The sequence below is a fragment of the Balaenoptera ricei genome, chromosome 17, assembly GCF_028023285.1.
Source record: "Balaenoptera ricei isolate mBalRic1 chromosome 17, mBalRic1.hap2, whole genome shotgun sequence".
NCBI lineage: Eukaryota > Metazoa > Chordata > Mammalia > Artiodactyla > Balaenopteridae > Balaenoptera > Balaenoptera ricei.
This window is the reverse complement of record NC_082655.1, coordinates 338806-366574: the sequence shown is the minus strand read 5'-3', so window position 1 is coordinate 366574 and position 27769 is coordinate 338806. Positions and strand designations below refer to the sequence as shown.

Here is a 27769-nt window from a genome sequence, read left to right as displayed (position 1 = left end):
CCAGCGCTGACTTCCACGCAGAGCCCTGGATGCAGGGCCAGCAGCTGGTCCCTGAGAGCAGCAGAGGGGCAGCTGGACCACTCAGACCCTCACACAGCCAGGACTGCTCACCGCCGGCAGACCCCAGGACTCTCCTCACAGCCTGGGGACACTGAGTCCTTAAGGCTGAATACAGAAGATAGATTCCCTCTTGCTCAATTTGCATAACTTGTAGAAGAGCCTGTAAAGGGTTTAATTTTTTCCCTGGGAAGAGACAGAAAATCACCCTGCATTCCGAAACGTCTGCTGAGCCCTGGTGGCCAAGTCCTGCCTCCCTGGAGCGGCTGGGGGTGGGATGTGCTGGAGCTAGTGAGAGCCCCGACCCCGCCCGTTCCCCTGCCCAGGCCTGTGACAGAGGGGGCAGCGACTCCAAGTCTCTCCTGGGGCGGGGCACGTGAAGGTGCAGTCACAGGGATGGGCGGGCTCTGACCCTTGGCCAAACCGAAGACCCCATTCTGTCCAATTACAGCCACGCCTTCCCCTCGAACAAAACAGAAAGTAGGAAACAAGGGTGCCTTTTTAATTGCAATCAAATATGCCGTCTGAGGTCAGCGCCCCCGAGCCCGGCCCAGGGGCCATGCGCAGCCCCATGTGCGGCCCAGAGCAGGCGTGTGGCCCGCTGCGCGGTAGGGGCCGGGGCCAGGCTGCCGTGCTGCGCCGCGCCCCCTGGGTCCCCGAGCAGCGTCTCCTCTGCGGTGGCCCGGCCTCCAGCGCCCGGGACAGGGGAGGTGGGGCAGAGGGCGAGAGGGGCGCTCCCGCCTTCGCACACGCATGCAGACGTCCCAGTGTTCGCTTCTGTTCCTCTTCCTTCTTGGCTGAGATGGGCAATGGCGCCGTGAAGCCGCTGCCGGGCAGGCGTGGGCAGTGCCTCGGGGCTGCCTACTTCTGTATCTGGAACAGGAAGAGCCGCAGGTTGATGTTCTTGGCGGCCAGCAGCTTGTTGCACTCCACGGAGTCGACGATGGGCAGCGGCACGTAGTCCGTCTCGTTGCTCTCATTGGTGAAGACAAAGTGGTAGATGACAGGACTGATCTTCACGTCGTCGTACGGGCCCTTGAGCAGCAGGAAAGAGCACTCCAGGGGCGCCGTTACCTTGCTCTTGAGGAGGAGCTGGAAGGACAGCGTGCGCTTGCACGACAGGTTGGGGTTGCGCTCTGAGTCGTTCACGCGCGCCTTCAGGACCCACGTCTGGTTCAGCACCGTGAACCGCGGCGTCTCATAGTACAGGCGCGTGATGAAGTCGTCCGTGCGGTACGGCCGGAACTGGACCTCTGTGGAGACAGACAGGCCGGGGAGCCGGCGGTCAGAGCAGGCAGGGCCAGGGGCAGCGCCTTCCCAGCCGGCCGAGGACACGGGCTCGGCCAGGGAGGAAGGCAACTTACCAGGACACAGCGGGCTCTACTTGTCACAAGGCAAATCAAATGCAATTATGGCAAACGGAGGCGCACGCAAGCTTTGGGGAAACAACTACGAACAGAAGTGACACGCGTTAGCGGCAGGGAGTCCAGAGGCTGCGAAAGGTGAACGGCCAGCCCCGCCTGACCCCCAGGTCAGGTGAGGCCTCCCTCCTCACCCTTCCCCAGGGCCCAGCAGAGGGAGAGGCCCCGCCCAGGGGGCCGGGGTAAGCAGACACACAGACAGGATGCAGTTCTGTGAACAAGTGTACTTTATTGGTTCCGATACAGAGCTGCCGGAAAAGCCGGCGGCCGGGCTGGCGTGTTGGGCCTCGAGGTGGAGTGCCATCGCATGGCTGGTGCTGGGCTCTGCTGGCCGGCCGAAGGGCCCATCGGTCAGTGGGCGACTGCCATCACACAGTTCTCTCAGCAGAGCCCGTGGCCCACGGCTGGCGAGTCCCTCCACAGAGGTGGCCAATCCTCCCTGCCCGGCCACGGCTGCAGTCACGACGCCTCGGTCCACCCAGACTCTCCAGGCCTGGCCTGGACTGTTTGTGACACAGTGCCCACCGGGGCAGCTGAGGCTACGACTAACCAGCGGCCGTGGTCTTCTTCTGCTGAGACCCCGGCCCTCGGCCTTCTGGGCCTCCACAGGCCTACACCTAGCCAGGTCCAGTCCAGGCAGCACGGTCTGACTGGCTGCCTGTGACTGCCCTCGGCGCTCTGGGCCAGCCGCCTGGCGTGGGCCGGGCAGTATAGGGCCAGAGTACCCCCAGCAGCTCCAGCGACAGCAGGGGCTTCTTGCTATTGTGTGTGTCTAGACCAGGCTCTGGCCTGACTTCTGCTCCCCAGAGTGTCCAGAGGCAGTGGCGGTGGCCAGGAGAGCCCAGGAGATCCAGCGGGCCTGAGTGCAGTCCAGCCTGCCCATCCCTGGGCATCCACTCCCAGCTCTGCAGCTTGAGTCAGGCACCCTCAGCTCGTTCTGGAGCCCCGGCCCTGACCATCTTCTCGCTGGCCTCAGGAAGCCCGTGGCCACTGCAGTAACCGCCTGCAGGTAGGACCTCACATGACGAGTGCTCTTCTTGCCCCTGGCTCCGCAGGGCAGGCCCTCAGCTCCCAGACCCCCCACCAAGACACACCCACCTTCCGGTTAGACCCCAACTGTCCCAAGGTTGTGCAGCCCCACGCGGTGAGGACACCACTTTGCTGGGGTAGCAGGGCCGGGGTGGGGAGGACAGGTGGGAAGGGCCTCTGTGAGAGCCATGCAGGTGCCTCCAGGGTCCTGCCCGGCCCCTCTTCTCCCTTAGATGTCCTCCCATTCACCAGGAGCTTGTCCAGAGCCTGGCCATCTGGTGCAGCCTGTGCCACTGCCCAGACCCCATGGCTCCCCCAGCTCCCGGCCGCCGGCCCCACCCCCAGCCTGTGTGGCATGCAGCGGTCAGCAGGGCGCCTCACCTGTGTAGCCGATCTTCTCGAAGCTGAGCAGGCTGAAGATGCTGTTGTAGAGCTGCATCTCCTTGCGGTGGCTCTGGTCCATCTCGTCCAGGATCTCCATCAGCTCATTGCCCGTCTTGGTTGGGTGGGCACACGCGGCCTCGTGCACTGTCAGCTCGTGGAAAGGGCCGTGCCATGGGCAGCCGATACGCTTGTACTTGCACTGCGTCACCCTGGGGAGGAGGCGAGCACTGCGGTCACACCCGCGCCCCGTAGAAGGTGGCTGTGCCAGTGGGCCTCCAACCAGCCCTGCTCACACAAACCACTCCCTGAAGGACATATTCCCCACATGCCGGCCCTCAGGAAGGGGTCAGAGTGCATGAGAGCCTGAGAAGGAGCAGGGCATGTGTGAGCTGTGCGTATGCATACCCCCTACACCCACTGCCACGGGGCCTCTCTCCACAACGGTCCTGGGCCCCGCGTGGCTTCACTCCAGGGGAGGCTCGGCAGCCTGGCCCCCTGGAGGGGGGGATTGGGGTGCCAGTGCCACCATCACGCTGCGCTCCCAGAGCCCCTGTGCTGGCCACACTTTCCTGGCCCAGGGACACCATGGACAGTCTCTAAGAAAGAAGGCACCACACAGCCACAAAGAACCCTGGAGGGCCAGGGTAACATTCAGACGCTTCCAGTTGCAGATCTAAGCCCCCCAGTCTGTGGAGCCTCCCGCCCACCCCCTCCACGGCCTGGGCCCTGAGCAGCTTTGCACTGACCCGACCCTGTGAGGTCGCCGCCGGGCGGCGTGTGTGGAGCCAAGCCCCCGGCAGGCAGGCCAGCCAGCCCAGGTGCTTACCTGTCCTGGCACTCCTCTTTCTGGTGCCTCTCCAGGAGGGAGCGGGGGAACTGGCACAGGCAGAAGCCACACTCAGAGGGCAGCTCGCTCACGGCCTTCTCCACGGCCAGGTTGCGGCAGCAGAGGCTCTTACTGATCTCGCAACGACAGTTGGGGCACGTGGCTTGCTCCTCCTTCAGCCGGGCATCTGCTAGTAGGTGGATAAAACAGCCAGCGCACATCAAGTGACCATTAGTACACTGCGGAGAAGGAAAGGGAGATGAAGCTCACGGACCTGCGGGACCGCGCAGACGCGCGCCCGCCCCACTGCCGGCCCCTCCCAGGGGCTGCGGTGCAGGGGCCGTGGGCAGGCTGCTGCCCGACAAGCACAGGCTGCCACTCCCACTCCCGAGGGAGGGCCAGGCTGTCCTCCCGGAGCCCCGTGCACGCGGCCAGCAGGGTCCCCATGGAGAGGGCGGGTCTCGAGGTGGCCCTCATGGGCAGCAGAGGTTCGGGCTCTTCACTGTGGTGGCCCGCCAGCGGGCACTGGGTGGGCCACACGGGGGCTTTTCCCATCCAGGGGCTGGAGACTGTCCCCAAAGTCCACCACAGGGCCTGATTCAGGGACGCCCACGGAACGCGGGCTCTCGGCCAGCTGCCCACGCCGAGGCAGCTGCACCCTCAGCCTGGCCCCGCCACTCCAGCCTCCTGGGCCTGCACAGGTGAGGAGGCAGCTGCCACCCGCCCAGTGGGGCTGGCTACCTGGAGGGGACCTTCCCAAGGGCCGGTGGCACAGAGCCGTGGCGGGCGGGGAGGCCCACTTGGCCCAGGACAGGGCACGTGGGCAGTGTGCATCCGCAGGAGCGTTGCTGGCTTTGGGCCTAGGAGCCAGGCCCCTCCCTGGCTGAGCCTGCGGATCCAAGGCGCAGACGATGCCGTCGGCGACCTGCCCCTCCCTGCCGGGGGTCCTGGCGTGTGAACAGTGGGCTGCCGGCTCAGCTACCTCGGCTCCATCACCGGCTCCACACACCTCCTGAGCACCCACTTGGTGCCCTTGAGACACACGGCAGGCTATGGGCCTGGGCCTGCAGGGGCTCACGGGGTTGGGGGAGGAGAGGCCCACACGGGAACCAGAGGTGCAAGAGCAGACAAGCTGTGTCCTCCAGGGCAGACACGGCAGTCTTGGAGCCCGGGGAACACTGGTGAGAGTGTGGGCCCCCTCACCCGAGGGCACCTATCTCCATTGGGAGACGCCCAGTAGCTGAGGGCAAGTGGGCAGGCAGTGCTTCCACAGGCTTCCTTGGGGCCCAGGACCCTTTTGCGACTGGGATCCAGTGTGGTAGAGGGACTCACAGGGCCACTGCCAAGCCACGCCTGCACACGATGGGGTCCTCGGTAAACACCAGGGGTCCGTGCACCCTGAGCTGAGGGCTGCAAGAGGCTGAGTGAGCTCTCAGCGCCTGTGGGTCATGCTTGGGGTCCAGTGAGCGATGGGACCTATGTGCTGAGGACCGATGCGGGGGCCGGGGACAAAGGCCTCAGTCACAGGATCCAGGTCCACACAAGCACCCTAGATCAGCTGCACTCAAATCTCAATTTCTAAGTCAGGTCAAAAGTTAAGATGTGCGAGACGAGGAGGGGGCTGGCAGGGGCCGGCCAGCGCCTTCTCTGGACACACAGCCTGGCTGGGGGTCGTGGAGCGAGGCTGGTCCCGAGAGCGGCCAGGGAGGAAAAGCAGTCTGACCCGTCCACCGCCCGGGGTCAGTGGAGAAGCCAGAGACGCGATGAGTGGAGGAGAGGGTAGGGGGACACGGCACCGTAGGCTGCTGCCACCCTGTGGGAAGCTCAGACCAAGAGCCCAGGTCACACGTGTTCTCAAAGCCCCGCCAAGGGCCTGAGCCCAAGAGGGCCTGGCTTCACCGTGCCACAGCCCCAGGGAGAGGGTCGCTGTGGCTTCTAGAAGGCAGAGAGGAAGCAGTACATGGCGACCTGACCACTCAGTCATGGGAGGAAGAAGCTGCAGGGCCCCCGGAAGTGAGGCCAGACAAGGAAGCACCGGGCTTGCTGAAGTCCCAGCCGCTGCCTAGCACCCCAGTGAGGAAGCCAGGAAGGCCTGGGGACCCCGCACCGCTCTGCGCGGCTCTGGTTCTAGGTGCCCCAAGGCAGGGCCCGAGGGCCTCAGCAGAGAGCAACAGTCGCTGCTGGGCCCAACCCAGCGGGCTTCTCCTCTGTCTCCGGTGGCCCAGCCAGGGCGTGGGCCTGCAGGCGAGCGACTCGGGATGGAGTCCTGGGACTTCCTGAGGGACCCGAGGCTGCCGGCTGTGTGACTGCTCGCTCCCAGCGCCGCCCTGGAAGCCCCCTGCTCTGGAGCGGAGGGGGTGGCCTGCGCGCCCCCCGGCAGGCCTCGCCTCAGAACCTGGGGGCCGCAGGAGTTCCCAGGCTCCAGGGCCAGTCCCCATCCCACCCTCCCGGAGCCTCCAGACCCAACACAGGCTCAGGTACTAGGGCACCTGCCCTCTGTTGGGCTCTGGGGAGGCGGGGGCGCTGCCCCTGCAGCCCTAACCGCTCAGCTCTGAATCGGAACGCGGCTAACCAGCAAGGCGCTCCAAGTGCTGCCGGCCTGCCAAGGGGCAAGCCAACGGCCACACGTGGCTAGTCCCTTACCGGCCACCCTAGGGGCGCTCTCTGGGTGGCCAGCAGGTGGCCAGCCTTGGCCCCGGCACCTACCCAGCCCAGGCGGTCTGTCCACAGCAGGACAGTCACCATGCTCCAGAGCCCTCCCCACCAGCCAGGCTCCCCCTCGGCCTCCAGAGCGAGACCTAACTCTGCACGCAGGCCTGGCCCAGGGCCTCTGCGGTGGTCGGGCTGGACTGTACCTGCCCCAGTTTGCCCATCCAGAAGCTGGGCCCCAGAGGGCTCAGCACAGCGTTGGCCATATGCCAAGCCTCTGACAGACAGCACAAGCCAGGGCAGTCGGAGTGCCCCACACTACGTGCCAGGGCCAAGCCCCCGAGAGCTTGGGCAGTTCCAAGGAGCAGTTCCTGCAGTGCCCAGGATGGGCTGCCTTCCCACCACCTGCCAGGAAGACCCTAGAGACAGGGAGGGCTACGGAGGGGGCTCCACAACCCAGGACCTTGTAGGGCCTCCCAGGCCCTCCCAGGACAGATGCTGGCCAGACCCCACAGGTCACCAGCAGTATGCTCTGAGGCTGGTCACATCCTTCTCTGGGCCTCAATTTTCTCCGGCACAAAAGACAACAAGGGGCGGGGAGGTACTTCCCTGATAACACAATGGATAAGACTCCGTGCTCCCAATGCAGGGAGCCTGGGTCAGGGAACTAGATCCCACATGCATGCTGCAACTAAGAGTTCGCATGCCACAGCAAAGGAGACCGCGAGCCGCAACTAAGGAGCCCACGTGCTTCAACTAAGGAGCCGGCGAGCCGCAACTAAGGAGCCCACAAACCACAACTAAGGAGCCCGCCTGCCACAACCAAGACCCAGCCCAACCAAATTAAAAAAAAAAAAAAAAAAAAAGACAACAAGGGGACTTCCCTGGCGGTCCGGTGGTTAAGACTCCGCGCTTCTACTGCAGGGGGCACGGGTTCGATCCCTGGTCGGGGAACTAAGATTCCGCAGGCCACATGGCGCAGCCAAAAAAAAGGCAACGAGGACAGGACTGGCCTTATTACGCACTGAAGAGGTAGGATAGGACCACCAGTGCGACACACAGTGGCCAAAGAACTAATGCCTGGCACCACACTCATCACCCAGCAGAACCCAGCTAGCCCCTCATGCAGCCCCTGCCCGGAAAGCCTCAGGAAGGACTCCAGGCACAAGCCTGTGATTTCAACAAAACCCCCTCTCCCTCTCTCACCCCTGGGTTCCCCAACCCTACCAAGTTGTGCCTCAGCCCAAGCCCCTCTGCAATGGCCCAAAAGTGGGCATTTGTCCCTGCCCCCAGGATGTCGCCCAGCAGCCCCTCCCCCTGCCTGCCCAGGGCACCCAGGCCATGCAGGCCGGGGCCTCTATCTGAACCAGCTTCCCCCTGGGGGAGCTGAAGGAACCGTCCGGACTCTTGAGGAGGAGCCCTGGCCCCTGGGCCTTGGGACAATAGCAGGTCTTAGAAAATGCCCCCCAGCTTCTGGGGGCCAAGTCCTCAATCAGCAGGCCTTTTAGGCCTGGAGTCCACAGTCCCCTCAAACCCTGGGGTGCCCCCCAAACTCCGCTCTTTACCACTAAAGGAAGGCTCAGCACCCAGACTCATGTGAGCAGCCCAATCTCCAAAGCACAGCGGAGGGTACCCACCCCCAAAGTGCCCCTCAGCCCAGCTGGAGGCCCCCCTTCACCAGGCCCAGCAGGGTCTCACGGCACCCCACACCCCTGCACACTCGGCCTGAGGTTTCCTTGACCTCTTTCGTCAAGGGGCCTGGAAGGGACCATGCAGGGTCTGAGACGCACAACTGTCTCAGGGGAAGCCAGGGCTACAACCTTCCACCAGGTTTTGGGTTTGAAGTTTTGGGCCAGCAGTTCCTGATGTCACAGCACCCCGAGACTCGGGGACTTGGGTGGGGATCAGTCAAACCTGCAGTCAGGCTCTTGCTCAGAACCCAAGTGCTGCCTGGATCAAAAGGTAACTCAAATGGCAAACAACCACTACAAAGAGCACAATTTCTCATCTCGTCAGAGTCCAGAAACTTGCTCTTCCCTCTGCCCTTGTCTTGGATAGCTATGCAGACATATTTTCAAAGCTTTTTTCTCAAAGCATGAGCCAGCCATAGTCTTGGAGCTGGGGAAGAGGATCCCAGGCCATGTGGGTGGGCAGCCCCATTAGAGATTCCTTAAACATCACCTTGAACAGAGTCTGCAGCACCAGGCAGGTCGACAGATGCCAAGCCGGCGCACTTGGAAGCTCCCCAAGGCGGGTACCCACATTGGCCAGGACACAGGCAGAGATGGAGCCACCCCTGCTTCCCGGGCCTTTTACCCACATGGCTGCCAACGAGGTAACCAAGCCAGGTGGGCTGAGCCGAGTCTGGCGGGCACAGGAAGCGCAGCAGGACACCCTCACTCCTCCCACAGGACAGACGGCGTCAGGTGCCCAGGCAGGTGGGGCGGGACAGGCATCCTGTAGCAGGGAGAGAAGACGACCTCGGTGCAGGGGTGCTGCCTCAGTGGGGCCCACGAGGAGCAGGAGTGGGCAGGGGCAGGGACGGGAGAGGGCACCCCGGCAGCAGGGGCATGAGAGCAATGGGCTGAAGGGGCGGGGCTCAAGTCTGAGGCGGGAGCAGTGGGCAAAGGGGCCAGAAGGCCAGTTGGTGCCACATACCGTGACAAAGGCCCCCTGACTACTCCTCCACCCCAGTGGGGGTCACAGGAGCTTTCCTGGCTGAGAACCAAGTTGGGGTGGGAGAGCTCTGCGGCCCCTCCCTCCAGATGTTGGTCTGAGGCTCAGGGCCTCAGCTGACATTAGCGGGGTCAGGGCCAGGCCTACCTTGTGTGAAGGGCTGGAGGAGAGTCCCAGGTGGGGTCAGGGATCAGGCTGTGGCTGCAACGATCCAGGCACCACCCACTGAGCCTGTGTTTCCCCCAAAGAAGGCAGACGACCCAGGTCACGTCGCCCTGGGGCCACAGGGCTGCATTCAGAGCAGGTGCCAGCACAGCTGCCCGTTGCCGGCTCCAACACAGAGCTCCTATGTGCACGTCACTGCTGCATCCCCGGCCCTCCTATCCCTACCTGGTTGCCCGCTGTCGTGCCCACCCAGGACCCCGGAAGGCAGCTGCACACCTTGTCAGGCCAGTCACCAAGAATACACCTAACACCCACACGGAGAACATCAAAGCCAGCACCTGCCGCACCAGCTGCAGCCCTGACCTGACCTGACCTAACGCAGGTCACGGTGAGAACCATTTGCATGAGTGCCCTGGTCTGACACCAGAGCAAGAATCCCAACCCAGGTGGTGTGATGTACTGGACCCATGGCGGAGCCGACACTGTGGGGCTCGGATCAGGGAGCAGGTGACCAAGCCTAACCGTGCAGCCCGTGTCTGCTCTCACCACCACCCAGGCTTCCCCAGAGGCACGGAGGTAGGGGCTGCTGGCCGGAGAGCAAGCTCTCGAGTTACTGCGCACCCAGCCACATCCAGAGGCCCATGGAGACGCCCCTGCTGCCCCAGTGCCAGGCACAGCATGCAGGGCTCAGCATGGTCACTGGCTCTTCTCCTCACCCCAGAACTGGGTACCATCTGAAACAGCCCTCAGATGCGTAGCACTGCTGGTGCTTGCCCCGAACCACGTATCCTGGTGGGGTCAGACAAAACGTTGCCTATAGGAACAGAGAGCAAAACATACCACATGCCTGAGGCAGGTCCACCAGAGACAGCCCATCAACGTGACTCACCAAAGAAGGCCAGCAGAAGTGGAGGGGCTGAGCCCAGGCCCAGAAGCGTTGGCGAGCAGTGGGCCCCAACCAGGGACACGTAGAGCTCTGCGTCCTCATTTCAAGGCAGCGCATGTGGAACCTATGCTGTCCTTGACCAAATCATCCTGGGAGCAAACCCAGCTCTGATGCCAACCAGGCAATCGGGCGGGCCTCCAGGCCCATCTCGATCCCCACCCACCCAAATAAATGTCCCCATCCAGGGTGGCTGTGAGGGTAATGCGGACCACTGCACGCAGCAAGGAGTCACCAAGAAGCCTTCCCTCGGGCCCCTCACACCCCAGGCTCCAGGGTGGGCACGGCTGTGCATCCGTGCCCCACGGGCCCCCATCACACTGCAGGTCTCCCAGCAGCCAAAGCGAGTTCTGACCCGTGGCAGGGTTCCAGCCAACCCTTCTAGGGCCAAGGGCTCTCCCACTGATCACACGCTCTAAAGCTTTCTCCCAGCCTCTAGAGATGAGAGGGAATCAACTCCCTGCCAAGGCCCGGGTGTCACTTGGGGAGAATGAAGGTGGGGCAGAGGGCTGGTGCCAAAACCCACAGCTGAGCACTGGTGGGCTCTCCTCACTCAGCGGGCCCGTTCCCAGGGAAGCCACTGAGCAGAGCCCACTAGGCCACGGGGAAGGCCACAGGCCAGGTGGCCCAGAGCCTTCATTCCCCATCAGAGCTGCTCCGCCACCTGCCTCCTGCCGGCCCAGAGCTCAGCTCCCAGCACGGTGCGGGCCGGTTTGAAGCAGCCAGGCTCAGAGGCCCGGTCACCAGCAGCTCCGGCCAGAGGCAGAAATGCAGCTCTCTGTGCTGAGTGGACCCAGAGCTGGCACCACATGGCCTGTTTTCATGCCAGGTCCATCTCCAGCCCACTCACACGAGGAGAGATGAGGAACCCTCTAATCCCCCTGGGACCCCCCCCCCCCCACCATTGGCTTGGCTTCCTAGACTCTCACTCAAGGCCCAACGAAGGAAGAGTGCTTTTGGGAGGATCAAAAGGTCGTAGGCAAGCAAAAAAGGCCAGAGAAAGGACAAGGCCTGAGGTGCACCCCCAAGGCTGAGGCGGTTATGAGAAGTGCTACCCCAATTTGCACTGGGCCAGGAGGCCTGTGGTACTCCTGAGCTAGGGCCTCTGGCCAGGAGCTTCCCAAAGCCCAGGAGGGTGGGTTGAAAGCCAGTGTCCTCTCCCCAAGGAACTCAACCCACTTCCCCACCAATGCCTCTTCTCTCTCCATCACCCAGGCACACTGGGATCCTCCAAAGCAAACTCATGCCAGAGCAGGAAGGATCTGGAGATCCAGAGGCTGGGGAAATGGCAATTCAGACTAGCCTGCACTGTTTACTACAAAAATGGCCCTCGCACCACAGCCCTCACTCTGAGCGTAAGCAGGGGGATGAGGCCCCATCGGCCACGTCCAGCTCCTGTAAATGCAAACAAAGGTGACAGGGTACCTGTTTCATTCCTCAAAGGGGCTGGGGGTGTGGGGGTAATCAGAGATGGGGGTTGACGTGGAGAGACACACAATGGAGAAAGCAGAACGCTGCGCAGTGACCCTGGGACCAGAGTGTGACCCTGCTGCTACGGGGTGCACGAGTGAGAACCCCTGGGCTAAGTACCCTCTCTGGCAGCCCTGAGCGGGTTAAGGACTCTGAGTCCAGCCACCAGGCTGGCTATTCAGACAGAAGGGAAGTGGACAGACCTCCTGGAGCACCAGTAGCCTAGGAAGCCAGGCCTGGTGTGGGTGAGGTGGGATGTGGTAGGAGCCCAGCCTGAGGCACAGCATGTCCAGAAGGCACTGGATTGGGCTGGGGCGGGGGCTGGGGCTGGAGAAGAGACCCAGGCTGTGGGGCTTGATGTGGGCAGTTCATCCGGACCAGGAATGAGGGGAAGGGGTGGGGGAAGGCAAAGAGGTGAGCCCCTCCCTTCTCAACTTTCTTCCCAAAAAGAAGTGACAAGGGAAGGGGATTCTTCCACACCAAAGGGTAAAGGGATACAGGATGAGCAGGAGAACAGGTTTGGGGGGGTGTGTCTGCAAAAGAACTGAGCAGAAACACTTGAGGAAGAGCAAAGACCAGGGACTCCCGGAGCCCAGGGAGCTCAGGGCTGCGCAGAGCAGGCTCAGAAGTGGGGAGGAGCACGGGCATCTGTCGCCAGCTTTCTCTGGGGTCAGCTTGAGGGTGGGCTGAGGAGTGCTGAGAAAGGGGCAACAGGGGAATCTGGAAAGAAAAGGGGCGTCCAAGTGGGAGACAGGAGATTCCCATCAGGAAATAAGGGCAGTCACAACGAGAGAAAAAAGGAGGTTCAGAGCACGAAACAGGAAAGTTCCCAGAGGACGAGAATGAGGAGCTTCCGAACAGGCGCCAGAGTCCCACCTCTGGGCCCCAGGGCTCTGGCCTGGCCTCCGAGGAGACGCGGTGCCGGGGGGCCGGCCGCGGCGGGGCTGGAGCCGAGCCGGGTCTGGCCGGCGGCCCTACCTGGTACACGGAGGCCTTGGGCAGGTCCAGGCAGACCGTGCAGCACAGAACCGAGTAGAGCCGCTCCTCCAGCTTCCCGCTGCCCGCCGCCGCCGCCGCCGCCGCCGCCTCGGCCGTCTCGGCCGCCCGTAGCCGCTTCTTGGGCGGCGCATCGGGGTCGCCCGCCGCCTCCTGCAACTGCCGGGCGCTGGCCAGGCCCGCCTCGTCTGGGACCCCGGGCCCCGCCGCCTCGCCCAGCGCCGCCGCCGGCCCCGCAGACGCTCCGGCCCCGGCCCCGACCCCGGCCCCGGCCCCGGCCGGCACGGCACCGGCAGGCCCCGCGGCCGGGCCGCCCCCGCCGGCCTCCTCGGCGCCGGACATCGCGGCCGGCCGGCCCGGCGGGCGGGTGCCGGCGCGCTCCCGCGGCTGGAGGTTAGGGGCGCCGCGCACTCCCTCCGCCCTCTCGCCGCCGCCGCCGCGACCCCGCAGCCCCGCTCCCTGCGCCGCCGCCTCAGTGGGTTCGGCCCGCGCGTCGCCCCGCAGCCGCCGCGGCCACCGACCCCGGCGCGGCCGCCATCTTTGTTTTCCCTGTGCGATCCCCCCTGCCACCGCCTACGCCCCCTTGTTCTCTCAATCACGTGAGCCGAGCGAGGCCAATGGGAGGGCCGTTCGGGGAGACAGCGCGACGGCCAGAACCAATGGGCGCGCGAGAGCCCGCCCCTGCATAAGGTGGGCGGGGCCCCGGGCGACCCGCTGAGGGGCGATCTTTGGGGCTCGAATAGTCCTGGCGTCAGGGGTGAGCGCGGTGCTCCCCGCCAGTCTGGCCCGCGACCACACGCCTTGGGTGCCCCGGAACGGAGGGCAACCTTGGACCCCCACGTCCAGATGTGCCTGCGCCTTTGTCCCCGGACACCCAGGCTAGCGTGCGCGGGGCTCTGGCTTGGCTGGCCGGAGCGAGAAACTGCCGGCCACCTCTCCCTCCTGTGCGGGAAGAGATGTGCTTCCACAGGACGCGAGTGCAGGCACTCCCCAAGGGAGGACTCTGGACCCGGAATCTAACCCACTGCTCTGCCCAATCCCGTTTCATAACCCTGGGGTTGGGAGCTGAAGAGGGGTCCGCTGAGGAAAGCGAGGGTCTTAGGAAATCAGGACTTGCCTCGCACAGGCCGGTGGGCAAACGGGTAGAGGTCGAGTCAGCCCTGGGAGGGGATGTACATTTCCGGGAACAGCTGTGGTACGGCCCTCCCCTGCCCCCACACCAGCCGGCGGGCGGTTAAGGTCACTGTCCCATAGGGCCACCAGCCAGACCTTGCAAGGATATTCAGAACTCCACCGTGTTCCAGGAGAGCAAGGGCTCCTGTATCTTCTCAGTCCAGGGGCCCTCCTGACAAAGGTGCCGGCAGGCCAAGTTGAGTGAGGCCCCCAGGGTTGGTTGCAGCGCATTGCCTTCCTTTGCTCAGGGAAACCAGTTGCTGCCCTGGGAGCCTCAGAAAGCTCACTGGAGGAGCTCTCAATCCGACTCAAGAATAGGCAGAGTCCATATTCCTGCTAAATCCCTAAGGTTTATTGGAGACCAAGCCTCTCTCTGGATCCACAACTATGGCCTGCCCAGAATCAGGCCCCAAAACATGCCCGGGACCCAGTCCCCCTCATTTTGGTCTAGGCAAGTCTTCACACTGCGCTAGAGAAGGAGATAGTGCCCAGACTCTGCCCCCTGACCAGTCACTCTGCCGCAAGCTGGCTTCGGTGGAAGGAGAGTCTCTCCCTAGAGGAGGAGGCCCTAGGAGCAGGCCTATGAGGGGAAGGTGATAGCCAGGGCAGAAGCCTCGCCTTGCCGTCCCCAACCATCACCCCCACTGCAGGCGCTGTGTGTGCAGGGCCCGGTGGTAGGCCCAGCTGCCTCCGGCCAGGGCCCAGCGACAGACGTCCTCCTTCGGCAGCAGCAGCAGTCTGTCCTCCTCCAACCGGCTCAGGAGGCCTGCGGCGCCGAGCATCACCCCCCCCCACATTCCATAAGTGTTGGTCGTGAAAACAGCCACAATGAGGATGGTCACTGCGACCACCAGCACCACTGCCTGCCCAGCCACAGAGCGGCCCTCAGCACCAAGGTGCTCACCAGCCACTGCCAGCACCATGCCTCCTCCCAGGAGCAGGTTGGCGGAAGAGCAGTCCCCATTCACCCAGTGGAAATCGAAGGCCAGGAGAGGCAGGCCAATGACAGTGGCCACCCAGGCTCCAGCAAGACAGTCTTCATCTGTGCCCAGCCCTGGGGCCAGCATGGTGGCAGCAGCCAGGGCCTGGAGCAGGAAGCCAGCAGCGGCCCCTCGATTTGCCTGTCAACACAGGGAAGGGAGATGTGGGAAAAAGAGGCCAGGACCTCCCTTTAAACAGGGAAGGGTCTGAAGGTCTCACAGAAGTCGGGCCCCCACACTTACCTCCCACCACCCTCTAGGGATTTGGGAGTGGGCTACGCCCCTGCCCGGCCCCAGCGTACTCACCTGGGCAGTGCTCAGGGCTGCATGCAGAGACACTGATCCCAGCGCCAGGTGGGACAGGGCGGAGCTCCACTCGCGCCCTGGCCTGGGGGCCATGACACCTCGGGCGGTAGTGAGTTTGAGGGAATGGGAAAGGGATCCTCAACTTTGGAGAAGAACGTAGAAGCCGGCGACAAGGGGCCCTAGGGGTGTCTCTCCAGAATTCCCAGGTTCCAGAACCCCATTTCTAAATATTGTTATGGGCTCATCCGAAACTCGCAGGAGCCCTGAGGCCACTGGACACAACGTTGGGGAAGAAGAACCTATATCCGCCGGGAAAAGACGGTGCGGGGCCTGGACTGGGTGGGCGTTAGCTCTGGCGTCCTGGAACCCAAGTCGGCGCAGGGCCTGGGGGAGAGGGGCGCAGGGCCCTGCGCTCGGGGAGGCGCCGTCCTCGGAACCCGGCCCGGAAAGAGCGACGGCGCAAGCACTCAGAGACCGCTGAGCTGCGCGACCCCGGCGCAGCGGCGAGCGAGAGACCCAAATCAGCCCACCGCGCCGCCCTCTGGCTGCCGCTCCGCCTCCCGCGCCGGGTGTGCGACGGTCCCGCGCCAACCAACGAGAGGAGCGGAGGCTAGAGCGGCCGGGGGGGGGCGGGGCCGGGGCGTCGCGGGCGTGGAGGAGAGCAAGACTGGGTTGTAAGAATGGGCGGGGCTAGGAGGAGGGGGTGTCTGCTTGGTAATGGACGCACACGCCCGCTGGTTTGGGGGGAGGGAAGGGGCTCAAGGAAGGAGCCATGAGGGGAGGGGCAGTGAGAGGTGGGGTCGGAGGAAGGGGCGGGGCGGGGGTTGGAGGAAGGGGCGGGGCGGGGCGGGGTTGGAGGAAGGGGCGATGAGGGGAAGGGCCGAGGAAAGGGTGGCGAGAAGAGGGGCTTCTAGGGGAGGGTCTGAGGAAGGAGTGGTGAGGGAGGGGTCGGGGAGGGGGAGAGGGATTGGGGGAAGGTGCTGTGAGGACAGGGGCATTGAGGGGAGGGGTTGGAAGAAGGGGCCGAGAAGGACGTAGGGCGGAGTTGGATGAAGGGGCGTTAAGGAGAGGGGTTGAGGAGGGGGCGGGGCCGGTGAAGGGGCGGGGAGGGGAAGGGTATTGAGGGGAGGGGAGGGGCGGTGCGGGGAGGCGTTGGAGGAAGGGGCCGAGAAGGAGGCGGAGGGGAGGGGTCGGAGGAAGGGGCGGGAGGGGAGGGCCGGAGAGGGGAGCGCTTGGTGGAAGCGGCGGTGAGGGGAGGGGCCGAGAAAGGGGCTTGAGGGAAGAAAAGGTTAGACACCTGAGGGCAGAAGGCTCTGAGGGGGTACAGCCGCGCGGGGGTCCTTCGCAGAGGACCCGTAGGGATTCTGGAAGAGGAGGTGCGGGGCCGTGCCGAGGGGGCGGCCGCCAGAGCATGCGCACGGGCTCTGCAGCGGGCGGGCGCGGAGTTGGGGCGCGGGGACGCGGGGCGGCGCGAAGCGGGGCCCTCTGCCGCCCCGCGCTCTCATGTACGCCTTCTACTCGCTGCTCATCTACATCTTCTACAGCCTCTTTCGCAGGGATGGCGGGGCCGCGGCGGCCGCCGACCCTGGGAACCCCGCCCAGGTGAGCGGGGGCGGGCGCAGCTCGGCCGGCGACCCCCTTCCGGAGAACGGTTTTGCAGGCCGGCGCTGCGTAGGTCCCGGGGCGCTGACGCGGGGGAGGGGCCGTGCCGAGGACCCCGTCTCTGGTGTTGGAAGATGAGAGCCCGGCTCCAACCCCTCGGGCTCAGTTCTCGGAGGCAGGGAGCCCCATGGGCTGCCTGGCCTCGCCTCAGGGGCTCCCCCCCGCTCCCTCCCTAGAGTGCCTGCTGCAAGCCCGGGGGTCGCCGCCGCCCCGACCAGCCCACCGCAGAGCTGTGGACCGAGCTGACCGGCCTGGTCGGTAGGTACTGTTGGTGCATCGGGAGTGCTGCGTCTCCCGGGGCAACGAGGGAGCGCCGCCGTCCGAGAGATGCAGGGGGTGCTCGTGCCCTCATTGGAAGGGAGGGAGCTGGCAGGTGCCGGCTAGTGGCCTTGCATCCGACACGTGACCCAGCATGCCTACCCGTCCCACTCCCTCGCAGGCTGCTCGGAGTCCGAGGATGGGCCGGGAGGGGCAGCGGAGGGCCGTCCGGCCGAGGTCTCACTGGAAGAGGCTCTCGTGCGTCTTGCGGAGTTCCTCTCAGTCCAGCTGGGGGCGGAAGAGAGCTTCGGGAATTCTGCCGACCTGAGCAAGGTAAGCAGAGTTGAGATTTCTACAGCCACCTGTTCTGTGTTTTCAGGCCTACTGATTTCCATCCATACTCCTGTATTCTCTCCACCCGATCCCCATCCTTTTCCACTTTGATTTCTATTTCTTTCCCAGCCTGGTGATGTTCCCCCACTGTTGACGGTGACCGGTCAGCTCTTGGCCCTCCTGGCATGGATTCGGAGCCCCAGGGGGAGGCAGGTCCTGCCCCAGGCGACGCAGCCAGCCTCAGGGGTGCAGCCCCCCACTCCTGCTGGTGCGTAAGGAGTAGTGAGTTGAAGAGGGAGTTTGTTCAGGGAGTGACGCCCACCAGAACCCTAGCAGCCAGATGTGAGGTGTCCCTTCCTTCAGGCCAGAGAGCTCTTCTGTCCTAACTGGGTCCACCCCACCCCAGGATCCCCATCCCAAGAAGAAAGCCCTTCCGTTTCACCAAGGGGTGAGGCCCAGGGGCAGCAGCCTCCTCAGTTAGAGGAGGACCAGAGGGCTTGGCAGCGGCTGGAACAGCTCATCCTTGGACAGGTGAGGGGCCCAGGAGGCAGTGGGGGGGGTGGGGGGTCTGGGAGGGGCCTGGAAGGAGGCGTTCCACCCGGTGCTCTTTCCTCCTTTCCAGCTGGAGGAGCTGAAGCAGCAGCTGGAACTGCAGGAGAAGGAGCTGGGCCAGCTGCGTGTGGGAGTGGTGAGGCTGCTGGGGTCGGGGCTGGACAAGGGGGACGTGAGAGGGTCTCAGCCTCCAGGTGAGCTTTGAGTGCTTCCTTCTCTCCCAGGGGGCGACAGACTCGGAGAAAAGGGTTCAGCATCTGACTCTGGAAAACAAGGCCCTGAAACAGAGCCTGAGCCTTACTCGGGACCTCCTGCTGCACTGGGGCCCCGCCCCCCCCAACAGGGCCCCCCAGGTATCCTGCTCCTTAGCTGCTACCGTCCCTGCAGCCCGGGGCTCCTGCACCCTGGTCTCTAGCAACACTGCCTGGGCTTCCTCAGGACCTTGTGCTCGCTGGAGCAGAGGCAGGGAGCCCCCTCTGACCCTTCAGACCTGAGGCCTGGACTGTGGGCGGCAAATGCATGGTAGCCCCGTCAAGGAGACTGATGCTCATGGGAGAATCTCCTCCTTTCAGTCCATGGTTTCTCCCAGTGACTGACTCCAGGAGAGCAGAGAGACTTGGGGAAAGGAGCCCTGCATGGAATTGGGAGGCATGGATGTGTGACCAGCTTTGTGAGCCCTTGTCGACTTGACTTTCTCATCTGTAAAATGGGGCAGCTGGAGTGCCCCTCCCTGAGTTTCCTCCTGGCTCCATAGTTCAGCTGGCCGCCACTCCCCTTGCAGGAGCAGGAGGAGGCAGAGGCACTGCTGGAGCTCCGGGGCCGGCTTCAAGAGGCCCAGGACACCACGGAAGCTCTCCGAGTCCAGGTGGGCTCTGGGCCCAGGGGCCGGGAAGTCTGGGGCTCTGGGCAGGGGGTGTCTGAGGCAGAGCCTGGTAAGTGCCTGTTTCCTCAGTGACAGGGCTGGGGTTGGGTGGGGCAGCTAGGGGTGCAGGAGGCGCAGCTGCAGGGCCTCCGGGGGGCCCTCCGGCAGCTCCAGCAGGAGACGGAGCAGAACTGCAGGAGGGAGCTGCAGCAGATGCGCGCGCAGCTGGCAGGTGAGGGCTGGGGCTCCAGAGCTCATGGGAAGGCTGTGGGGTCTGGGCTTTCCCTCACAACAGCCTTCCTGCCCCCAGGACTCCGTGCTCGCATGGCCAGCTTGCGTCAGGGCTGTGGGGACCTCCGAGGACTGGTCAGCACCTTTACCCAGAGCTGCCAGGGTTCGCTGAGCGAAGCCCGGGGCCAGGTCAGGACCCCTCACTCGCCTCCCTTGCACTTGTTCTCTGTGCAGCCTCGTCACTGGCCTTCCCTTGGGGAACCCCTGCTCTCCCTTCCTTTCCAGTCCCAGGGTCTTGTCTCGTCTACTGCAAATCTTAGGTTCTGGAACCAGAACAACTGTGTTCTGTGCAAACTGGGGTGACGGTGAATCCCTCACAGGATTGCCAGGAAGCCCACGGTTCTCCTCGGGTCCCTGAGCTCCATCCCAGGCCCACTGAATGATGCCCCAAGGGTCTGAAGCCACTGAAAGTTGTGGATCCCCACAGCTGGGGGCCACGTGGTGGATATTGCCCTCAGCACCCCATCCGTTGCTCTCTTCCCACTGCCTTCCCCTTCCTCACCTCTCTGTGCCCCCAGGTATCGTGGGCCCTGGGGGCACTGTCAGCGGGTGGGGCTGGGACTCAGCTCCTGGAGGCACAGCAGGAGCCCCCAACTGGATGCCCAGGGCGGCCGCTGGAGCTCAAGGGTATGGCAGGCTTGGGGAGCAAAGGGCTGGGGCGGCAGAGGTGGGGGACGTGGAGGCTTTCCACGCTTCAGGATCTGGGAGGCAGCCCCCTGACCTGATCTCCACCCCAGGAAACATCCGTGTGCTCTGTCGGCTGAGGCCAGGGACACCCTCCAGCTTGGTGAGCTTAGAGCCCGGCCCGGGTGGCACTGTCACCACCTGCTATCGAGGGCACCAGCGTCGCTTCCGCCTGGACTGGGTCTTCCCTCCACACGCCAGCCAGGAGGAGGTGATGCTCCACCCTTTCACCTGTGTCGCCTGTCACTCAGAGTTCCCTGGAGACCAGAGGAGGCTCCCTGTCTGTCTGCCCTCCCAGGAGAGAGGGCGGCAGGACTCCAGCAGGGAAGGGAAGGGAGCCGGAGGGTCTGGGAGGCAGGACTGGTATTCTAGCTGGGCACCTACTTTCTTTCCAGGGTTTCCGCTTTGCATCCCCCCACCAAACTCTACAGGCTGGGGGAGACAGACTTTATGGCTTAAACAGGAAGATTAACATTTTCAAAAGTAACTTTGTGCCAGGAAACAAAGGAAAATGAACATGTTTGAGGTGATGGTTACTCAGGGGGCTGTGGAGCATGGCTGGGGTGCTGCTGTTGTTGTGAGGTCAGTACTGTGACCTCCTTCCTGCAGGCTTCACTGGCTGCCCACTCCCCTGGCCCAGGGTCCAGAGATGGTCAGCTCTGAGGGTGGGTAGCTCTCCTTGCTTTGTGGCCAAGGGGAGTGGGGGGCACAGGTGAGCTTCCAACCCCAGCCCCCCGCTGCCTTGTTTCCCGCACACTATCTTCACTGCACACCAACTTGCAACTAGAGCTCAGGAAACAAGGCTGAGAGCTGGGAGGGGGTGAGGCGAGGGGCAGAGCTTTCAGAGACCCAGACCTGTGCTGGCCTCACGGGGACAGACTGTGATGAGAGTGCCTGGCAGGTACTCCCTCCCCCACTTTTTGGGGCACTGCAGCTGTTTTCCACCTACCTCTATTTACCCCCCATACCACCCCCACCCTGTCTTCAGTCTCCATCCCAACTGCAGCCCTGAACAGGGGTCCCTTGTCTACTGCCTTCTGGGTAGCCTTCCTAGACAGGGTCCTCCAATTCTGGCTGAAAGAGCTAAAGGATTCTGTTACTGGGCTCCCTCACCTGTAGTCCCTATCTTTGTCTGCAATAGCGCCCCCAATGCTCCTTTCTAGTCATGGAGTCTTAGCAACCTCACTGGCAATTCTGGACTCTGCCCTCGTAGCTGGCAACCAAAATTTCAAAGAGATCTGACAGCCCAGTAGTTACCCGCCACCTTCTGGGCACAAAAGCTGGCCGACTGTGTCATTGCTCAAGAGGCTGCTGCTGGTGTCCAGCTGCCAACAGGACGCAAGTCCCAGCTCCATCTCCCCTTCACCTGCCTCTCTCCACCCTCCCAGGGCCTGACTTCCAGGATCCTGGTTGCCCACCAACCTCCACACATGGGACTCTCTGGGTTCATCTTTCACGTGCCAAGTGCTGCACTAGTCCTCTTGGTCCACATTCTCACTTAATCCTCACAACAGGTGCCACTACAGTCCTCATCTCACAGAGGGCAAGATGAGTGACTTGCCTCCAGTCACACCCAGGGTTTGAACTTGGCCATGAAGCCCAGGGTCTGGGCTCTTGACTGCTACACCCCCAGCCTTCCAAGCAGTCAATTGTCAGGATTCCAATACTCTGCATCGCCTGTTCCTCCTACCTGTCACGTCCCTTCCCTTTGCCTGGCAAATTCTGGCAAATGCCACCTTCTCCAGGGAGCCTCACCTGTCTGTTGGGAGATCCCCTCTTCCACTGTGCTCCCCTAGAGCCAGCCTCCTTCCAGGGGAATCAAGTTTTGTTCACACCTTGCCCCAGGTCCTGGAGCTTAGGGCCCCTCCCAACCCCTCCTACCCCTAGGTCTTCAGGGAGCTGGAGTCGGCTGTGCTGTCCTGCCTCGGAGGCTACAGTGTCTGCATTTTCACCTACGGTCAGACAGGGACGGGAAAGACCTACAGCATGGAGGTGGGAAAGGGGGCAGTCTGGGTGGCTCCTGGGGCCAGGGGCTGGGATGTGAGCCCGATGAGGCACCTCACCCCGTCCCCAGGGCCCGCCTGAGGACCCTGGCATAGCTCCTAGGGCGCTGCAGTCACTGTTCCGGGAGATGGGAACAGGGGGACAGCACCACGTGACCCTCAGCATGGTGGAGATCTACAACGAGGCTGTCAGGTCAGGGCCGCAAACGGTGCCTCCTCCCCGCCCCGGGCCCCAACTTCTGGCTCCGCCCCCCAGAACCCCCAACAGAGCCCTCCCCTTTTTCGCCAGGGACCTCCTAGCCCCAGGGCCTCCCCAGCGCCTGGCAGTGAGGCAGGGCCCAGCAGGCGAGGGGGGGATCCAGGTGGCTGGCCTCACCCACTGGGACGTGCCCAATCTGGAGTCGTTGCACCAGGTGAGGCTGCTCGGTGGGGCTGCGCAGTCCTCCAAGCCCCCGCCCTGTACTCCCACCTGGGCCGCGGACGCCGCAGCAGGCCAGCCCTGTCCTCCGTCCTCCAGATGCTGAACCTGGGGAGGAGCAACCGGGCCACCGCCGCCACAGCCATGAACCAGCACAGCTCTCGTTCGCACGCGCTGGTCACGCTGACGCTGCGCACGGCGTCCCCATCAAGCGGTCCCGGCACCGCAGGTATCTCGGCGTCTGAGTCGTGCGGGGGGCTTCGCTGCACCCGAGACCGGGCCTCCCTCCACGCCGGGCTCTCTCGCCTCTGCAGGCACGCTGCACCTAGTGGACCTGGCAGGGTCCGAGCGCGCCTGGAAGGCAGGGGCGGCCGGCACGTCGCATGAAGACAGGGACGGCGCTCAGCGTCTGCGGGAGGCTCGGACCATCAACCGCTCGCTGCTGGCGCTGGGAGGAGTGATGGCCGCACTGCGGGCCCGCCGGCCACACGTGCCCTTCCGCGACTCGCAGCTCACGCGCCTGCTACAGCCCGCACTGGGCCCCGGCGCCACCGCTGTGCTGCTGCTGCAGGTGGGGCCAGGCGGCCGCGGCCCCGCGGGAGGGTTGTTTGCATGCCAGGCGCCGCCCACCCGGGCCCGCCCACCAGCGCCGCTCCCCGCAGGTCTCCACGCGGCCGGAGGATCTCGGCGAGACCGTGTGCTCGCTCAAGTTCGCCGAGCGAGTGGGGCGAGTGGAGCTGGGGCCTGCTAGGCCCCGCAGGGCCCCGCGCTCCGGGACGCCCTCCTCCCTGAGCACCGACACACCACTCTCTGGGACCCCCTGCACCGCCACGCCCTCGCCCGGCAGCCCTCCAAGCCCCGGCCTGGACAGCGGCTCCAGCTCGGCCCTGGCACCGCCGGAGGACCTGCCTTCGTAGTTCTACCCAAGGAGTCTGGGTCGCGTCTCTGCTGGCAGAGGCAGCAAAGTCCCTATTCCCCCCACGACCTCCTTGATCTCTGGGGGCCTGCTGACCCCCAGACTCCCAGAGTCCACCCCTTTCTCTCCCGCCCCCAGGAGTGTTCCGCCTGGGGTAATGATCACCACCCACCCCCCCACACACACACACACCCCCCCCCCCCCGCCCCAGCCCAGGCCCTTAGCCCTTTGCTTATCACCATCTGCTGTTATCGCGCGGCGCACAGCAGGGGATCCCAGAGCCGCGGAGGCAGACCCTGGCCAAGTGGCCACCAGACTCACTACCCCATCACCAAACATCAGACTTGCATTAAAATGTCGTTTGTTCCTTTACTGTTATCTTCCCCACTACCACCACCAAAACCAGGTAGGGTCTCCATTCTCCGTCCCCTCCCCCCAAAGGTGCTACCTCCTTGCCAGGCAACAGTGGAGGGGGGACAGGTCTTAGGGATGGAGCGGCTGGGGCGGTCATTAGGTTTTCCCTCCCCCAGCCCGGAGCCAGGGAGGGGAAGTGACAGATGGTGATGGATGGATGGATGGATGGATAGATGGACAGAGGGCTGGAGAAGGTGGGACCAGGAAGGGGACAGGAAGGGCTACTTCAAGCAGAGCCCTGCTCCTTTCAGCCTTGCCTCTTGGGGTAAGAGAGGCATGACTGACCATCAGGGCTGCGGTGGTGCCCAGCTGGGCCACAGCTCTTCTGGAGTGTCCAATAAACACGCGGACTCTCAGCACGGCTGGTACCTCGTGTCTCAAGGTGGAGCCACACATACCTTGGTTTCCCCTCAGCAGGCCTAAGGGTGGCAGGAGAGGGTGGGAGAGGAAAGCAGCCCCTGCCCTGGGAGCCTCACAGGCTGTACCAGGAGAGTAGCCAGCCTGGGGTAGGGGCAGCCAGGTCTCGGGGGTGGCTAACCCACGCATCATAGATGCTTTTGTTGGGTGGCACCCCCTGGAAGAGGGCGTCTAGATCCCAGAGCAGCCTTGGGGGGCCATGGGTTTCAGGGACCACCCCCCAATAGCCTGTGCTGGTTGAGGGGGGGCACCGGGGGCAAGAGGTGGGTGGCAGTGGGGCAAATGGCATCACCACGTTGGGAGTGTAAATGGGCAAATAAGAGGTAGGTAGCTGCCCCCAAAGCGAGGCCCTGTGGCTTCCACCAGGGAGTCCCCCAGGGCCTGGGGTACCCTGCAGTAAGTGGAGGGGCCAGGCTCTGGGTTCAGGGGAGAGGGGCGAGGGCCTGCTGTTTCCCCCCTGGGAAGTCTCCCCTTCTGCTCTCAGGGACCCTGGGAGGGGGCAGACGGGCCACAGAGGTCTCTCAGAGGGGGGGACTGGAGTGGGTGCCTCTTCCTCCCCTATGCGAACTGAGCCTGACCGACTTGGGCTGCTCGGCGGCGCCCCCTCCCCGGAGTCCCCTAGCAGAGACTTTATGCTGAAGCCCTCGCAGGGCGGCGGCTGGGGACTGGGCGGCCGGTAGGGCCGGCCATGCAGCACATAGGGGCCCAGGTCCTTGGCGAAGGCTCCCCTCGCGCCCTTGCTCTGCCAGCGCCTGCACAGGGCCGTGTTCTGCAGCCGCAGCGCCTCGGCTGGGATCAGGCTCACGTCGACCGCCCAGAAGTTGCCCTTGGCCTGGGGCTTCGCGGGATCTTTGGGCACCTGGTGGAGGAGGGGGGCAGGCTTGGGTGGGGCTGTACGACCCCGGATACTCAGGATTTCCGCCCGCGTCCCGCCCCCAGGCTCCGACCCTCGCCCTGCCCCACCTTGCGGAAGCATCGGTTGGAGGAGAGGTTGTGGCGGATGGAGTCTTTCCAGCCCTCGTAATCGTCCCTGAAGAAGGGGAACACGGCCTGGACCTGACGGATGATCTGAAACCATCGGGCGGGCAGCGGGCGCCGTGAGCTGGGGCGCGTGGGTGGGGGGCCACGCTGCCCCTCCCCTCGCCTCTGCGTGGCCCCCCCTTGCCGGGAAGGGGACTGCCTGAGTGCTTTAGCTCTCTCCCTGGGTGCCCAGGCCGGGACCGGCCCCACTGGCATGGCTGGATAGGGCCAGGTCGGGGTGGAGGCCGGAGCCTGAGCCTCCGAGCAGGGGCCAGGTGGAGGACGCGTCCGGGGACAGGTCCGATCACGGAGTGTGAGGGAGAGCGGGCGGGGATCCTCTCACCTGGGCCAGCTTCAGCCTGCGGGAGGGTGCGGCCTGGATCACCAGGGCGATCATGGCCAAGTAGGTGTAGGGGGGCTTGTCATGCCGCAGGTATCTCTTCTTCCTCCTCTGGGGGGGCTGGGAGGGCGACTCCCCCCCGGGGAGCCCCAGGCGGGGGTTGCTGCAGGGCCCCATGCAGAGGAAGCAGGCAACGTGGGCAGGGGTCCGGCCGGGTGGTGGGCGCAGGGCACTGGGGCAGTGTGGTAGTGTGGTGAGGAAGAGCTGGGGCCTGAGGCCAGGCGGGGGCTGGCGGGCCAAGCCCTTTATCATTCGGATGGAAGGGGGAGGGGAGGGGAGGCCAAGGGAGGTAGAAATACGCGGTGGGGGAGGGGAGCGTGCAGAGGGCAGCCACAATTAGCAGGTTTCGGTTAATCTGGGAGGGAGGGGCAGGGAAGATTCCAGTGGGGGCTGCAGGCGGCCACCCAGGCCTCATTCCTCACCCCTGGGCTGCCTTTGGCACCCCCCCTAGAGCTGGAAGGAAAAGCCCTTGGAAGGGGCTTATGACCCACAGTTACTTTATCCCATCTAGATCTCAGGTTCACATTTAACAGATGGGGGAGTGATTGGTCCAAGATGAGCCGCCAAGAAGGGGTGGGTCCTGCCCAGAGTTCAAGGCCAAGCAGCTAGCAGGACTTGGGTGGTGGTCTGGGAGGGCTTCCTAGAGGAAACCTCAGAAATAAAAGAGGGATACAGTTGACTCAAGGGATTTTCCCACAGGCTGCTGCATGGCCCCAGAAGGCTCCCCAGGCCCTGGAGGTCACTTTCCTTCCCTCCTTGGTGCTGGTCAACAGTGGGTCCTGGGAGATGACCATAATAATAGTCCCTCATTATTCCCTGTGCACCTCACTGGTCCTGGGTAAGCTGGAACCCCCCCTGGCTTGAGAGAACTTCCTGGAAGTGTGTTGCCTCTCTGCTCCTCTTCTGGTCCTCTGGGTCCAGAGACTCTGGAGGTTGTCCCCCGAGGAGGACGCCGCTTGGTCCTCTGGGGCACTCAGGCAGTGCCCCTGGGTGGGTGTGCATGGAAGGAGAGGCTTTCTAGCCGTAGGTGTTTACTGGCTACCGCTTGGGGCCAGGCCTTGAGAACACAGCCCTGTGGGTCATGGTGCCTGCCCAGGGGAGCCTGCGAGAACCACTTGGCATCACTCTGGGCAGGAGTGAGGACAGGTGTGTTATGTCTGGGTACACAGGGCTTCCCAGGCAGCCCCAATGCCCTGTGGCTTAGGCTAGGAGGGAGATGCTCCCCAGGCAGGAGGGGGTAGGCCTGAGTGGAGGAGGGGCACTCTGGGAGACAGAGGGGAGGCTGAGCCTGGGGAGGCCTGCAGGGCCAGCACCCCTTGCTCAGCCCTGGCCAGAGCTTCTGAGTGCTTTAGCAGGCACAGGGCCTGGCCCAAAGGTGCGATTCTGGAAAAATGCATTTGGCAGCTGCCCTGAGACATGGTCCTTCTGGGTCCCAGACACTTCTGTCCCCTGACCTCCTCCCTGGCCATCTAGTCTGTGGCTCTGCCCCTCAAGTCAGTCAGGGCCTGTGCTCTGTACCCTGACCCAAAGCCTGGGTTCCCCCCGGTGAGGACTGGGCAAGTTTGCAAAGGGATTATCAGGCCCAGGACACCAGCAGTGGTGGGGTGTTGCTACTAGGACCCCCAGACCCGAGGAAAGCCACAGAAGCACAGGGAGACACTTTCTATCGCTTCACTCTAAGATTTTGGCTTTTCTTGGGCAGCAGCAGCACCCCTTCCACACACACACACCAATTATACCCTTAGAGAGTTGAAAATCTGCAGCCTACAGTGGGTGCCCAGCTCTCACCGAGGTGCTGAGGGAATGGGTGAGTGATGGGTGCAGTGGAGGAGGAAGCCTGGAGCTGAGATGGATGACGTATGTGGGGTACCACACGACTCCCTCCGCTGTCTCAGACTCTTTCTTCAGACTTCACCTGGCTTCCTCTGGATCCCTATGTCACCTCCTCAACGCCTGTCTGTTTCCAGGGCTCTAGCTGAGGGGTCCTTGTGTCTCACCAGGCGACCTATGGCCTCCTAGCTCCACTCGGTCATTAGAGAGGTCTTTTTCTCCAACAGGTCTTAAGTCACCCCCTCTCCTCCACTGGTCCTCCTGTGCTTCCAGGATAAAGCCCAGCTCTTGGTTTGGCGTTCAAGGCTCCTCATGTCCTGACTGTTCATCACTGACCGCACGTACCACCCTACCGGGCCCCCGCCCTCCTAAACCACCACCTCAATTCTTCCCACCGGGTCCTTCCACCTTTGCGCATGCTCATCTCTACACCAGTGATGACCCTGCTTTGTCGAGTGAACTCTGACCCTTCCTTAAAAGCTCAGCGTAAATAGATGACCACCCTCCTGGGAACCTTTTGCCTACTTGCCCTTCCCGCCCCAACCGGGCCCCACCGCGCCGAGGACGCCCCTACCACAGACGTTCGCACCTTGCGGTCAGCAACCTCTCTCTAGTTGCTCTGCGCAAGCCTCGC

General features: G+C 63.9%; 4 protein-coding genes across 11 annotated transcripts; 1 reads left to right on the top strand and 3 right to left on the bottom strand.

Moving 5' to 3' along the window:
* Positions 1-538: 538 nt before the first annotated feature.
* Positions 539-13163, bottom strand: ZFTRAF1 (zinc finger TRAF-type containing 1). Of its 8 annotated transcripts, none has more exons than XM_059902387.1 (6): positions 12599-12674; positions 9190-9317; positions 8687-8823; positions 3718-3956; positions 2889-3100; positions 539-1310 (listed from the first exon to the last, which is right to left on the bottom strand). In XM_059902387.1, the coding sequence occupies exons 4-6, from the start codon at positions 3936-3938 to the stop codon at positions 919-921; spliced, it is 825 nt and encodes a 274-aa protein (XP_059758370.1). In that variant the 5' UTR covers positions 3939-3956; positions 8687-8823; positions 9190-9317; positions 12599-12674; the 3' UTR covers positions 539-918. The 8 variants fall into 8 exon arrangements, with proteins under 8 accessions (XP_059758370.1, XP_059758371.1, XP_059758367.1 ...); XM_059902388.1 differs by lacking the exon at positions 12599-12674 and adding an exon at positions 10097-11011; XM_059902384.1 differs by lacking the exons at positions 8687-8823; positions 9190-9317 and having other exon boundaries at positions 12599-13163.
* A 956-nt stretch (positions 13164-14119) lies between these two features.
* Positions 14120-15679, bottom strand: TMEM276 (transmembrane protein 276). The gene is made up of 2 exons (XM_059902392.1): positions 15076-15679; positions 14120-14910 (listed from the first exon to the last, which is right to left on the bottom strand). Exons 1-2 carry the CDS (start codon positions 15166-15168, stop codon positions 14425-14427), a joined length of 579 nt encoding a protein of 192 aa, XP_059758375.1. The 5' UTR covers positions 15169-15679; the 3' UTR covers positions 14120-14424.
* Positions 15680-16370: 691 nt separating this feature from the next.
* KIFC2 (kinesin family member C2) lies at positions 16371-23426 on the top strand. Its single transcript, XM_059901742.1, has 18 exons — positions 16371-16677; positions 16914-16995; positions 17177-17328; positions 17458-17596; positions 17735-17859; positions 17951-18016; positions 18105-18233; positions 18662-18745; positions 18860-18974; positions 19053-19162; positions 19552-19660; positions 19771-19928; positions 21605-21709; positions 21792-21913; positions 22010-22133; positions 22238-22367; positions 22453-22709; positions 22801-23426. The coding sequence occupies exons 1-18, from the start codon at positions 16579-16581 to the stop codon at positions 23053-23055; spliced, it is 2361 nt and encodes a 786-aa protein (XP_059757725.1). The 5' UTR covers positions 16371-16578; the 3' UTR covers positions 23056-23426.
* On the bottom strand, positions 23424-27769 carry FOXH1 (forkhead box H1). The gene is made up of 4 exons (XM_059901744.1): positions 27725-27769; positions 25249-25477; positions 24849-24953; positions 23424-24744 (listed from the first exon to the last, which is right to left on the bottom strand). The coding sequence occupies exons 2-4, from the start codon at positions 25420-25422 to the stop codon at positions 23941-23943; spliced, it is 1083 nt and encodes a 360-aa protein (XP_059757727.1). The 5' UTR covers positions 25423-25477; positions 27725-27769; the 3' UTR covers positions 23424-23940.